At 37.7% G+C, this 13,487-nt stretch overlaps 1 protein-coding gene across 14 annotated transcripts in view; it reads left to right on the plus strand.

Moving 5' to 3' along the window:
* The window catches only part of Hdac9 (histone deacetylase 9), a 915,786-nt gene that overhangs the window by 690,732 nt on the left and 211,567 nt on the right, over nucleotides 1-13,487 (plus strand). For all 14 annotated transcript variants that reach the window (XM_045135730.1, XM_045135719.1, XM_045135721.1 and 11 more), the window contains one exon: nucleotides 4,647-4,696. In XM_045135730.1, the coding sequence (XP_044991665.1) occupies nucleotides 4,647-4,696 (50 nt within the window). The remainder of the gene's footprint in view (nucleotides 1-4,646; nucleotides 4,697-13,487) is intronic.

Consider the following 13,487-nt stretch of genomic DNA (forward strand, 5'->3'; position numbering starts at 1 on the left):
TAACAAAGTGCCTACTATGCAAGCATGAGGACCAGAGTTCAAATCTCCAGAATCCATATAAAAGCTCAGAATTTGGCTGGAGAGATGGCTTAGTGGGTAAGCGCTTGCCTGTGAAACCTAAGGACCCCAGTTTGAGGCTCGACTCCCCAGGACCCACATTAGCCAGATGACCAAGGGGGCACACACGTCTGGAGTTGGTTTGCAGTGGCTGGAGGCCCTGGTGCGCCCATTCTCTCTCTCTCTCTCTCTTTCTTTCTCTCTCTCTCTCTCCTCTTTCTCTCTCTGTCACTTTCAAATAAATTAAAAAAGAAAAGAAGCTCAACATTGCAGCATGTGCCTGAAATCCCAATACTGATGAGGTAGAGGCATGAGGGCCCCTAAGGTTTGCTGGCTAGTGGGTGAGCTTCAAGTTCAGTGAGAGAACTTGTCTCATGAAATAAAGAGAAGTGTGACTGAGAAAGATACCCCACTGTCAAGCTCTGAACTTCACACACACATGCACACATACTCATGCATGCCCCTTGTGTGTGTGCATGCAATACAAACATACATGCATACATGTGCATTCCAATTACACAGACAAATGTAAATGAACTTTATAATCAGATTTTAAAATGAAAATTAGCATTCAATGCTTTATATAAACTACCTGGATGCTTGAAGCTGTGGATTTGGGGTGCGGGCAAATATTGGTGGTAAAACATTAGTGAAAAATTATATTCTTAATATATATATTACAATTGAATATCAATATTCATTTATATTCTGCTCACCAGCACTGGGATTTCAGGCATGTGCTGCCACGCTGAGCTTTTAAGTGGGTGTTGGAGATTTGAACTCTGGGTTGCATGTTTCCATTGTAAGCAGTTTGCCCACTGAGCTTGATGAGGAAGTTTTTGGAAAAAAAAAGAGTTCATGAGTTTTTTGAACCAACCCAAAACAAAACATATATCTTGAACTCATGATAAAATAAATAATTTTCAAATAATGTGTTCTAACTAAAAAATACATTTTTAAACCAAATTTTTCTTGTCCCTTTTTCTTCAAGCAAATCTATTGAGACAATACCAAATTATTGAGCTCTTTTACTTAATTCAGTATTATTTTAAAGTGGTTTAAGTGCACTGACCCTAAACAGTTTTGGAGGAAGCCTATGTCATGTACCAGTTAAGCATCTTGGAGAGCAATAATCACAGGACAATCACCATTTATAACACAATCCACCTATGCAGAACGAGTAGCAAGTACATGTGAACAAAACCGTCCTGGTAAGCGTGTGTTACCAAGTGTGGCTGTGAGATCAGGTAGGGTCAGTAGCTTGGGGAGAAGCAAGCCAAAGGGGAGCACATAGAAATAACTCAGGTTTTAGAGAGAAAATTGCTAACATTTGATTATGAAAAATGATTTATATATTACAATCAAAGTTATATGTACCTATACAAATACACATAATTCTGTCTAACTATGTTTGAACAGTTGTTTTGTTTTCTCTGTTCTTTTAGCTTGGTTATTTTGAGACATAGTCTCTCTATGTGGCCCAGATTCACCTTGAGTTCTTGATTCTCCAGTGTCAGCTTCCTCAAAGTTGGGATTACAGGGGAGAAACACCTTGCTCAATTCTTGTTCATTTTGGAGGAACCCCTCTTTGTACATAGAGATTCTTTACATTATGTACTTCTTTATTCTGTGGATACTGTTTTAAAATGCTATTATATTAATAAATTAATAAACCTTACAAACTAATAACATTGAATTATTCCAGACATTTTAATGCTCATGGTCTTATTACATTAAAAAAAACCTCAAGTATTTAAACATGGGCTAGTATTCGTGTGGCTTTTTTTTTTTATATTTAATGAAGAGATAAGTTGAAAACATTCTCCATGTTTTAACTGTGGTCAAAGCGTATAAGCCAAACCAATCACAAGACAAAGTGCTTGAGGACGTCTTTGGAACAGACTTGGATTGGCCAGACTGCAAGCATCAATGTGCATGCATTGATGAATGATATGTTCCTCAACAACATCATTCAATGATGTAAGAATAAAGGCATTTGGGAAAGAAATGACATGGGAAACTTGGCAAAACCATGCTCCTATTTATCAATTATGCCAATACCATTAGTTTTTACAAAAGAAATTTGAAAATTTTGAACTATCTCAATTTTCTCAATGTATTTACTAGATATCATTTTACATTTTGATGACTCAGAAATGACCAATTTGGAAGTTGGAAAGAAGTTATTCTCATATGCACACATATAATATGATGTTTTGATAATTAAAATTTTAACATTTGAATCTAAACAGATAGTTTTTGCTTTCATTGCTTGATGGCTTTAGGGTTAATATCGGAGTTTTCACATGGAGTTTTGTAGACGTCAATCCATAATCAAGGCAACACTTTCAATAAAAGCCACATGAGAGCACATCAAGCACAAATGTTGCATTCTGTGAGTCATTTAGGTCAACCACAAAGTTACTTTGACAAAATTTCAGAGCTCCTTCACCTTTTCAGAGGAATTAAAAAATGCAGCTGATATTGTTCAATCAGGGTCTAAGTAAATAATTTCATTCTATTAGATCATTTCATTTTTGTACCTTAAGAAACTTTGATTCTTGAAGCTTTTCCTTTGTTGGTACCCAACAGGCCAGGTTGATTCTTCCATATCTACAGAGTTCAAAATCAAGATGTTGAGTCCCCTTCATTTAATCCCCTTCCTTTAATGCCTGTCTAACCAGCTGCCTCCCCAGTCCTTTCCAACATAGATGGGAGGAGACATTTCTGACTTGTTGATTCTGGACTCTTGATGTTTTTATTCTAGAATTGGGCACAAGGTTTAAATAAAGATTCGATACGATCATTTCTACATGTCTTTATATTATGAAAGACACCTATAGATTATGAGGCAATTACATTTTAAAGTAAGAACCATTCATCGCTTCAATTACTCTGATCCTTGTAAGGTGACACTTAGAAAACATTCTCTGCCATCATGCCTGGTATGGAATTTTCCTTGGCACTAATATTCTTGTCATCCTTATTACCAGTTACTATTCCCTGAGGCTAGCCAGATTTCATTCCATTAATAAGACAATATAGTTATGTTAAAAAAAATACAAAACAACAAAAAGGCAAAACAATGTTAAATGAGCAATAGCGCACAACACTAGAAAAGGTCTCCAGAAGACATTCTCCATTGGCTTCCATGTGTGTGCACAAAGGATGTGTACATCTGCACATGCACACACACACATGTGCATACACTGTAGATGCACAGACCATGCCACAGTGCAGGTCTATATATGTACACAAAAAATTTAACAACCTATCTACTCAATTAAGTGACAAAAATTTCTTACAATCATCTTTAAATTATTAATTACATGTCTTGTTTCTATTATGGTCCCATTACTAAATAAAATTCAAACACTTGCTAAATGAATTTTTGTATACTGTTAAGATTTATTCATTTCTAAAAATGACTTCTCAAAAATACTTTGTTATATCTTTACTTGTTTTGATTGGCCATAAATGACAAATGACCTTAAGTGAAGAGTTCAGATATAGCATATATAAGAATATTTTAATTCATGTAATACAGATAGACAATCATTTCAAGTATTCAAAGATACATAAACATCCTTACTAAGAGTAACAACATAAAACTTTTACTCATCTACAATAGTAACTGGGATTTTTTAAAGGCTTTTACTTGTGCCAGCAATCTAGTTTTAATATGATGCATTCATAGATTTATTTTTCCAATAGGTTTCCCATCTATTTTTTTGTGCAATGTTGGGGATTAAAGTCAAGGTTTCATAAAAATAAAACAAGGGCTCTACCACTGAACTAAATGCTCAAAGTTTTATGTGGGTTCTCTCTTTATAACTACAAGTTTTCATTTGTGCAAGAAAAAAATGCTTTATTATTTTCCATCTTTTACTGCATCAAAAAATCCACTCATAAAATCTATTATTCTCAAAATAATTTTTCTTCTGTGACAGTGCAGCATATTTAGACTTCTATTAAATGAAATGTGAATTTCACCACAGCCTGTTTTCAATTTCAACCGTGTATTTCATTGATCAGTACTACACATCCTTGGAATAGATGAGTTGGAGGTCCTTCCACTGATGCTGAGTGGCCTGAGTCACTGTAGATCCATTTGACTAAGAGCATTTCCAAATGTTTGCTGCCTCCCTGTCGCTTCCACATAGGCAGGCTTTATTGGAGAGGTATGGGAGCCCTTACCGTGACATTCTATATCCATGACATAGATGGTGTAGAAGAGCACAATGCTGGGGAGCAAGATGACTGCTAAACCACAATTAAAACTTTAGCATATATTTTTATTGATACTTTTATATTTACATTGATATACAGATCCCCGAATAGGATTATATATTTTAGAGCATTTTGTTGCAAACAATTGGGAACACTGTAAAGATCTATGGTATACTTGAGCTTAATTATATCTTAACTAGTTTCAGCTACCATATATATATATTTATACTTCTTTCTTCTTAATATATCATGTTGTAGGAATATACTCAGTAAATAGCTGAGTGACTTTCTATAAATTATTTATAAATTATTATATTTTAAAAACTATATATTTATAATTTATATGTTTTTATATTTAGGTGATGACTCCCAAAAGTTTTTTTCCTCATTACCTTGTGGTGGACTAGGGGTAAGTATGAGGTTTTATTTATTTATTTATTTTTTTTGCTACTTTTAAATTACAACAACATATAAAAATATTAAAAGTTTCCCTTGATTAACTGCTCAAGATATATTTGATATTGTTTTTCTGTAAAGGTTATCATAGTCTTCAGAACTATAACATTTGCAGAGCTAATTGCCAAATGAGGAGCTTCCCATACAAATGAACAAAAATTTAAATATGATGACAATGTAGAAGAAAATGAAGAACAAGTCCTGTGACAAGTCACACACTCAGGAAGCCAGCTTAGCCAGACCTTTGTGCAGCTGGGGGAAAGTTAACATAAGCGACTTTACATGATTTTGTAGCTGAATTCAAGTTTCTATAGAATCTCACTAACTGTGAGCACACATTACATTCCTGATGGAAATGGAACACACTGCTCTAAAGTTTTTTGCATTATGGGACATGTTGTTTGTGGTCTCCACTGATGTCATTTTTGTCTTCTATAATTAACAAAACCTTTTGACCCAGGATATTTATACCACATTTTCAAGGACAAATTTGTTCATATGCGGCAACATTTGAAGGAAAACATCTACATTTTTGTGAATGATTAAACAATGCCTATAGCCTGCAATCTATTTAAAGTTAACCCTTACCAGTAATAGCCTTCCTTCTGTAGAACAATGTGCCAAGTCATAACCGGACAACATAATTCTAGGTCACCTTCCCAAGGGATCAGGCATTTAAATCAAACACAGTTCAAGGATATTGAAAAGAGAGAACAAGTCTAATCTTGTATTTATTATGTTTTACATAATTCTTTTCTATAAATTTTATACGGGGAAATCCCATCTATTTTTCTGTTCATCATCAATTCAAATGATGCCTAAGTTAGTGAGGTATGCCCCTCTACTCCTTTAACTCTAACTCTTCCCCTCGGGGAATAAGAATGTCAGGGGCAACGAATATCAGTTTGCAACTGTACTTCACAGTGCCAGGAACGCATGAACAGTCATGATTAGAAATACTAGATTGCAGGTGAGAAATTGAATGTTGGAAAAGTGAACTGGTTTCCCAAAGCCACAGAGTTAATGGTGAAAAGCTGTAACTGTGGGATCAATGTTCATATTAAAGTGAAGCACCCTACAGGAACTCTGAAGATTCTTCCATGGTTTTGTCCTTAGCAGCCGGGCTCTGGCCCCTGTGCTCCAACCCACCAGCCAGACACGCTGTGCTTCTGTGGCTGGTTACCACTGATGTTTGCGTTCTGACACTTGGCATAGGGCGACCATCACCCCGCATTAACTAATCCTTCATTCTAGTAAGTTCCCTGTGGATCTGAAAGCTTGAAAAATCATTCTAAAAAGTACTAGAAAAGTGGTGGCGCATGCCTTTACTCCCAGCACACAGAAGGCAGAGGTAGAAGGATTGTGAGTTTGAGGCAACCCCTGGGACTACATAAGTGAATTCCAGGTCAACCTGGGCTAAAACAAGACCCTACCTTAACCTGAACCCCAAAAAATGACTTTTGAAATGGGTATGGTTGCCTATTGCCTTTATTTTCTTACACAAGTAGCAGTTTTAGGGGAATGGCTGCTTCCCTACCAATGAGGCAAGGAATGATACAAAACAAATGTTTATTTTATGGGAACTGGGATGGGGAGTGTGGTGGTTTGAATAGGATAGATGGCCCCCAATATATTCAGTTGTTTGTTTGTAGTTTGCATCTGCAGCCACCTGGCTGGAGGCAGTGTCACTGGGTGTATCTTAAGGTGTAGTGGTGGGTTTCAGATTTCAGTGTAAAGATATGCAAAGTGTGCCTAGCTGGAGTTCCTGAAGTGTGTGGCTTTTGGCTTTTGGCTTGTCCCTCTCTTCCTCTCTGCTTGGTCCTGTGAAGACAGGCCAGCTTCTGCCATTTATGGAACTTCCCCTGGATCTGTAGGCTTCAATAAATATCCCTTCCTCCATAACTGTGCCTGGTCTGGAAGTTCATCTCAGTGAACCTGAAGCTGTCTGCTACAGGGAGGGAATCAACTTTTAAAAGAATGCTGGTCAGCAAACCCTCTCACGCACAAGGAAATTTCGTCCAGGGCCCAGAGTCTTGTGGGACTCATATGATCCCGGTTGTGCTTGTGGCTCATTATCCCACAGCTCCTCTACCCACCTGCCCTAAACCCATACACAAGGTAACTGTTTATTCAGCCAGAACAACTCTGGTAACCTTCTTAAAGTGCCCAAAAAGTGAGTAGTGACTTCTTATGCTGGTTGCTTACTCCCACCATGAAGTATATCATGGATCATAAAATAAGTCCTTACCAATGTCCCATAAACCTCCCTCATTAGGATGGGGGTGTGTATGAGCAGAGGCAGGAGGAGGCCAGGGTCCTATTGGCTCCAGCAGCACTAGGGGAAGCTTGAGGGAGACACCTATCTGTCAAGCTGGCCTGTGTCTCCTAAAGGATACTTACATAGACCCAGGTGAGTATGCATGTGAGTGTGTCATACATGCTGAAGTGTGCTGATTCTTAGCAAAATTATTTGATTCCAAAATGTTGAATATGTATAGTTTTTAAAAAGGAACCAAATCATTTCTCTTCTGTTAAAAAATATTATTTATTTCTTTATTTATTTGATCCAGAGAGTGGAGAGAAAGAGAGAGAGAGGTAGAGAGAGTTTGTGTAGGTGCACTCCAGGGTCTTTTGCCACTGCAAGCCAACTCCAAGTACATGTGTCACTTTGTGCATCTGGCTTTACATGGACACTGGGTCACTGAACCCAGATTAGCAGGATTTTCAAGTAAGCTCCTTTAACTTTAACCTACAGGATATTTCCCACACCCCATCTTTTTTTTAAAAAAAATTGTTTATTTTTATTTATTTATTTGAGAGTGACAGACAGAGAGAGAAAGAGGGAGAGAAAGAGAGAGAGAGAAAGAGAGAGAGAGAAAGAGAGAGAGAGAGAGAGAGAGAGAGAGAGAGAGAATGGTCATGCCAGGGCTTCCAGCCACTACAAACAAACTCCAGATGCGTGTTCTGCCTTGTGCATCTGGCTAACGTGGGGTCCTGGGGAATCGAGCCTCGAACCAGCATCCTTAGGCTTCACAGGCAAGCACTTAACTGCTAAGCCATCTCTCCAGCCCTCCCCGTTTTGTGATGTGGGGTCTGGGGATCTGAACTCAGCTACTCTTGTTTGCTCTGAGAGCACCTTATTGACTGAATCATCTCCCTAGCCTACTTATTTTAGATTTTATTCTTTTCTAATTAATTGTGAAATTTACTGTGTGAATATATTATTGACCATATGCCCATTGGGCTATACTCTTGTGTTCCCACCCCCTCACCCCTATTTTCTTAAAGATCCTCCTCATTGAGCTTATCAGTATTCCCTGTAGGGTCACGAATGCACCAGTCAGTCTCTGTGGTGGTGACAATGTTTCTTGATACTCCTTTCCACCCTGTGGCTCTTACATTCATTCTGCTCCCTCTTCCACAATATTCCCAGAATATGTGGGGTGTGGGGGTGTCTTATAAGTTTCCTTTAGTGCTGAGCTCTCAGAAGCCACTGGATTTCTACTTTTATGAATTGATTCTCTTCAGTGGCTGCACTGCCTCAGGGGAGGACAAATACTTTCTTGACAACTAAAGAGCCATTTTATTTGCTTAGATCTTTGGTTTTGACCTAAGTCCTAGGAGAAACCTTAGGTCCTCTGGATTTGAACCAGTCTACACTTTCACCTTAAGGACAACTTCATACATAACAACTATACAAAAGATACCCAGTATGAACCTGGAGTGGGTTAGCATTGTTGGGAGGACCCTGGAGAGCTTGGAGTCATTTGGAAATTGCTCTTGTCTAAAAGCACTCTTCTGGTTCAAATTATCTGAGACCTATTGGTTTTAATTCCAGAATACTCAATGACTTCCAATTGTTGGAGTAAATTATAATTACCTAGAGTATATAAATTCATTCTAGATAGGCTTAACATGCAGCTACTGAATGCTGATGGATTAATTGGCTTTTGAGGAGATGACCTGGGATATTATGAAATCAGAAAACCTCTGTTTCTTATTAAATTTTCCACTTGAAATTGCTTGTGGTAATTGGAGTGTTGGTCAAGCAGCTCAGTGAGCCAGCAATATATAAGGTGCTTTGAAATGTGGTCTCTAGAATTGAATTTTGAGCAACAATCTCAAGGTTCCCAAATTCTTTTGTGTTTGGGTCTCATTTTATTTATTTACTATGGAATGACTCATTTTCTAATTATGACATGCTCATACTACAAGAAAACAAACCATTTAAAAAGAGTACTTTACCAAATCCCAGGCCTTGGCCATTGTAGAGTGAACTAGATCATTAGGAGAATCTGAAAACAGTATCTGGGCAGGACCATGCTAGTTCTCTCCTCAGGGTATATCACTAAAAATAGTGATCTTTTTCCTGGCCATCTGACCTGCTGCTGTGTGAAGAAATCTTGAAGTCATTTCTCAGCCTTATTTTCTCCTCTTCACTTGATAGGCCACAAAAAAAAAACCACAAAAGCAAGGACGAGCAGCCTTTTATGATAATGTCGTCATCAGCTCCAGCTTCAAACGCTTCTGCGGCTTTTGAGTTGTCATTTATAACTTGGAACTGAATCGACCCATAATTCCCCTGATACACTTAGAGAAATTGATAACAGACTCTACGCTTCTTTTATGGCTCGGAGGAGGCAACTCCAATCACATCACTATTGGCAGGCAATATTATTTTTTGACATGGTTGTAAAAAGTATAAAGGGGCTTATGGCATTTGTTTAGATGAGGAATGGGCTCTCAAGCTGTGCTGGGGTTTATGGGACCAGATTAGTGAGAAGCATAGGGAATATGATGTTTGCAAACAGGATATGATTTTATATAAGTTTGGGTTTCATGCTCTGTTCCCTGGGGAAAGCCCTGCAGACAGCAGAGAATTCCACTTTTATCCTGCAATAGACAAGTTTCCAGTGCCAAAAGGCAGAAAAAAAGAAACGTGTTCAATGGGCAATGTCAAACCTTTGATAGGAAGAGGAGGAGCTGGGAAGGTGGAGTGCAATTTGCTCGATAGCCAAGGGGCTATAAGAAACATAGGCAGAATCTAACCTTGGCTCATTGCTCAGTGAGGTAACGGAAATAAGGAACTGACTGGGGTTAAACATGGTCACCTTCCCCAGCAGCAACACACAGAATCTGGGAGCTAACTGCAAGCTCTTATTGGAGTTTCTTCCATCTTCCACTTGATACCACCTTGATCTCACACACTTATGGGGTTTATAGATGGCATTTTTGTAATACAAAGAGAGACAGAAAAGTGTTTGTGTGTGTGTGTGTGTGTGTGTGTGTGTGTGTATGCTTGGGTGTGTGTAGGGGAGATTAATTAAAAAGTCATTTCAATTGCTTTCAGGTTTTTTGCAGAAGTCCCAGAGCTAGGCTAGCAATATTCACTATACAAGGACCAAATTGGAATGAAATATAAGTTTTCTCTCATCTTGATAGGTTATACTCTTCCCTCTGGACCTCTTATTTACATATATGTATGTGTATCTCTGTGTGCATGTAAAGGCCCATGACAAATATCACTTACAGATATAAATTCAAAAGAAAATTCTGTACTTAACATCACATATGTAAATTTATTTTTCTATTTATCACACCATATTAATATACTGTATTTATTTTCCCCAAGAACAGTGAATAGAGTTATGTTAATTTTATGTAATTTTTGAGGTAGTGTCTCACTCTAGCCAAGGCTGACCTAGAACTCATGCTAAGACTTAGGGTGGCCTCAAACTCACTTAGAGTGATCCTCCTACCTCAGCCTCCTGATTTCTGGGATTAAAAGCATGAGCCACCATGCCCAGCTTATGGAAAGCTATTCAAGGGACTGATCTGATTTTTCCTTGCTAGTATATAATATGTTTAAAATGAATATTTTTAATGTCCAAATCTATGGATATGCAGTTAATTTCATATAATAGAAGTGTTGGCTAATGATGTTTTCCATTCTTTTATTTAGGATAGTTGCCTCCGAAATGAGTATACTAGTAGATATGATATGTGCAATCAGATGATGGAAGAGCAGAGGACAAAATGTCTTGTTGTCAATGGACAAGCCAGGGCCAGCAATAAAAGAACTAATGGCACAAGAGCAATGTTCTCGGCTACTCAGGGTTTAGGGTGGCCTGATTTGTTTTGATGTACTCTAAGAATGCATATAAGGGGCATCTAGTACAGAAATAAAGAAAGCGGGACATGGAGAATTACTCAAGCTAACTAAACTAAGCTAAATTACCAAATAAAAATAATAAATAAACTAAATAACAAAAATACTTTATAATGAATGTATGAAAAGGATGCATAGTACAGGGTTCAGGGTGATGTTGCTAGGTAGTCACTGGGTAGGCCATAATGTCACTTCATATTACTGACAATTACACCAATCTGTTGTCAATTCAGACAGAATTTCTACTCCCCACATCTCGGAAGCACTTAGTATTTAAGCATGCCAAAGCCTTGGATGTTCCTGAGGTTTTGACATTGACTCGGGACCTTTTGTGTCATCATCCTTCCTCAAGTGCTATCTCCACCACATTCCCTTGAATAAGCACAGAGCCTGTTATGACATCAGCAGGAAGAGTTGGAGTGTCATCTGTCTCAAATGTGCACTCACTGAGATAATGTTAGTTCCCTTATATCAATGTTCAACGCAAACCGGTCTTAGAGTTAGTGCTTTTGCCTCTGCTGCTAGCAAACAGCGTGATCAACCCTTCCCTCCAGCTCACAGAAAGGATCCACTTTGGTTTGGGAATCTCTCTTTTCCCAACCTTCCTTTGCAATTATATTTAGAATTTCATTAATTTTTAAACCTGGTGCAAATGGTGCTGTTGGTAGGGACACATTTTGACACCTGGGCATTTGTATGTTGGTAAGTTGCTTCACGGAAATTGTTTAAGAGTTTTGTTTCATGCTGTGGATTCCAAAGGAAGAGACAAAAAACAAACAAACAAACAAAAAAAGTTTTGGTGGATTAGAAACCTAGTGCAGGGACTGAGGAGATGTGCCAGTGGGTAAAGCCTGCAAGTATGAAGACCTGAGTTCGGTTCCCTGGTACCCGTGTAAAATCATGAATGCGACGGCACTCCTGGAATCCCTGCACTTTCTTACCATTTGGGCTTCCAGCTGGTGAACTGCATGCTTAAGTGAGGGCTGCTGTCTCAAAAAGTAAGGTGGATAGAATAAGATTTGCTTGGACTAGGGCTATTTAGTAACAGACAGAAATATCTTATACTCTGTACCCAGAAAATATACAGGTATGACTCACACCAAGAGAAATCACTGTAAATTTGCAGAAGTATAAGGGAAGGAAGACATCCTATAAAAATCTGCAGCAAGGAGTAGAGGAGACATGATCTTATGTTTCAATAGCAGGGTTTAGGATGGATTTAGGTTTATTAACAGAGCCAAAATATGTAGAAGACAGTCTTTTATGTTCCCTCTGGGAATTTTTGGAATTCATATTTTATAACCTTTTATCTATTTAGCATTTCTTTGTTGTTTTCCTTTAAAATAAAATATTTTAATTTTAAGGACGAAAGTTAAAAAAGGTGGTGAGTGATAGAAGAAGGCACCCAGTGTTGGCCTCTGCCCTTCACATGCATGCGAACAAACATGTCAGTATGCATATATGCGTGCACCACACACACACACACACACACACACATGCGTGCACAAAAGGAAAACATAGTACAAAAGATTATTCCAGCAGTTTATAGTATTGCATACTTTATGCTAACTGTACATACTCGATGGTGGTAGGGAGATAAACTGTGCTCCTTGCAGAAACAAGCATCAGTGGATTTTACTATGTTTACTACAAAATGTGAAATTTTGTAGTTAACCATCTGACATCCAAACAAGGAAGAAAGAACTTAGAAATAAAAACTTCAATATTCTCTTTAGCTGACTTAGTTGTAGCATCATTCTGTGATTATTATTCAGTTGCCTTGACACTGTGCTAAGCACAACTGGATGCATTTTGAAATGAGAAAATTTACTTTTCTTACTTAAAATAAACATTAACACCACAAAGCCTTTAAAGTTCTGTTTTCAGCAAAACCAGACAGTTGAATAAAGGAAGGTATCAAAGATTTTCATATGTGAAGGGTGATGGCACACACCTGTAACCCCACCACTAAGGAGATCAGGCAAAAGAATCGTGATGACATAGTGGCCAATGCTCGGCTCAGCTCCTGTGTCACAAAAAATCACTTTACACATTCATTTTCTTTTTTTTTTATAAAGAAATAAAATTAACATCTTTTAATATTGAATCTTCAATTTAAGAGCCTAGAATCTCTTTCCATTTGCTCCTCATTTTCTTTTTAATTTGTATAACGATAGTATGCACACATGCATACATATGCACACACACACACACATACACACACACACACACACACACACTACACAAAGCATTGCCAATAACAGAGAGAGTGAAAACAGATTCAAGTTTGTAATTTTCTTTCCTTTTCTATAGTAATTTTCTCGGTTTCCCTATGTGCTTTGTTTATAAACATTAAAAGCAAGCGATATTGAGCTTTTGACTCTGGGATTGGTGAGAGTAACTGACGTGATGAATTTAACATTTATCTAACTTGAGCCATCTTTGTAATAAAAACACTTAGAAAATTAAAAAAATATATTGGATAAATTTTACCATATAATCATCTACTGAGTTCCATCTTTTGTCAAGAAAAACATAAGCCCAGATAAAAAATAGTGTTGACAAAGAAAATGAG

The sequence above is a fragment of the Jaculus jaculus genome, chromosome 16 (assembly GCF_020740685.1).
Source record: "Jaculus jaculus isolate mJacJac1 chromosome 16, mJacJac1.mat.Y.cur, whole genome shotgun sequence".
Classification (NCBI taxonomy): Eukaryota; Metazoa; Chordata; class Mammalia; order Rodentia; family Dipodidae; genus Jaculus; species Jaculus jaculus.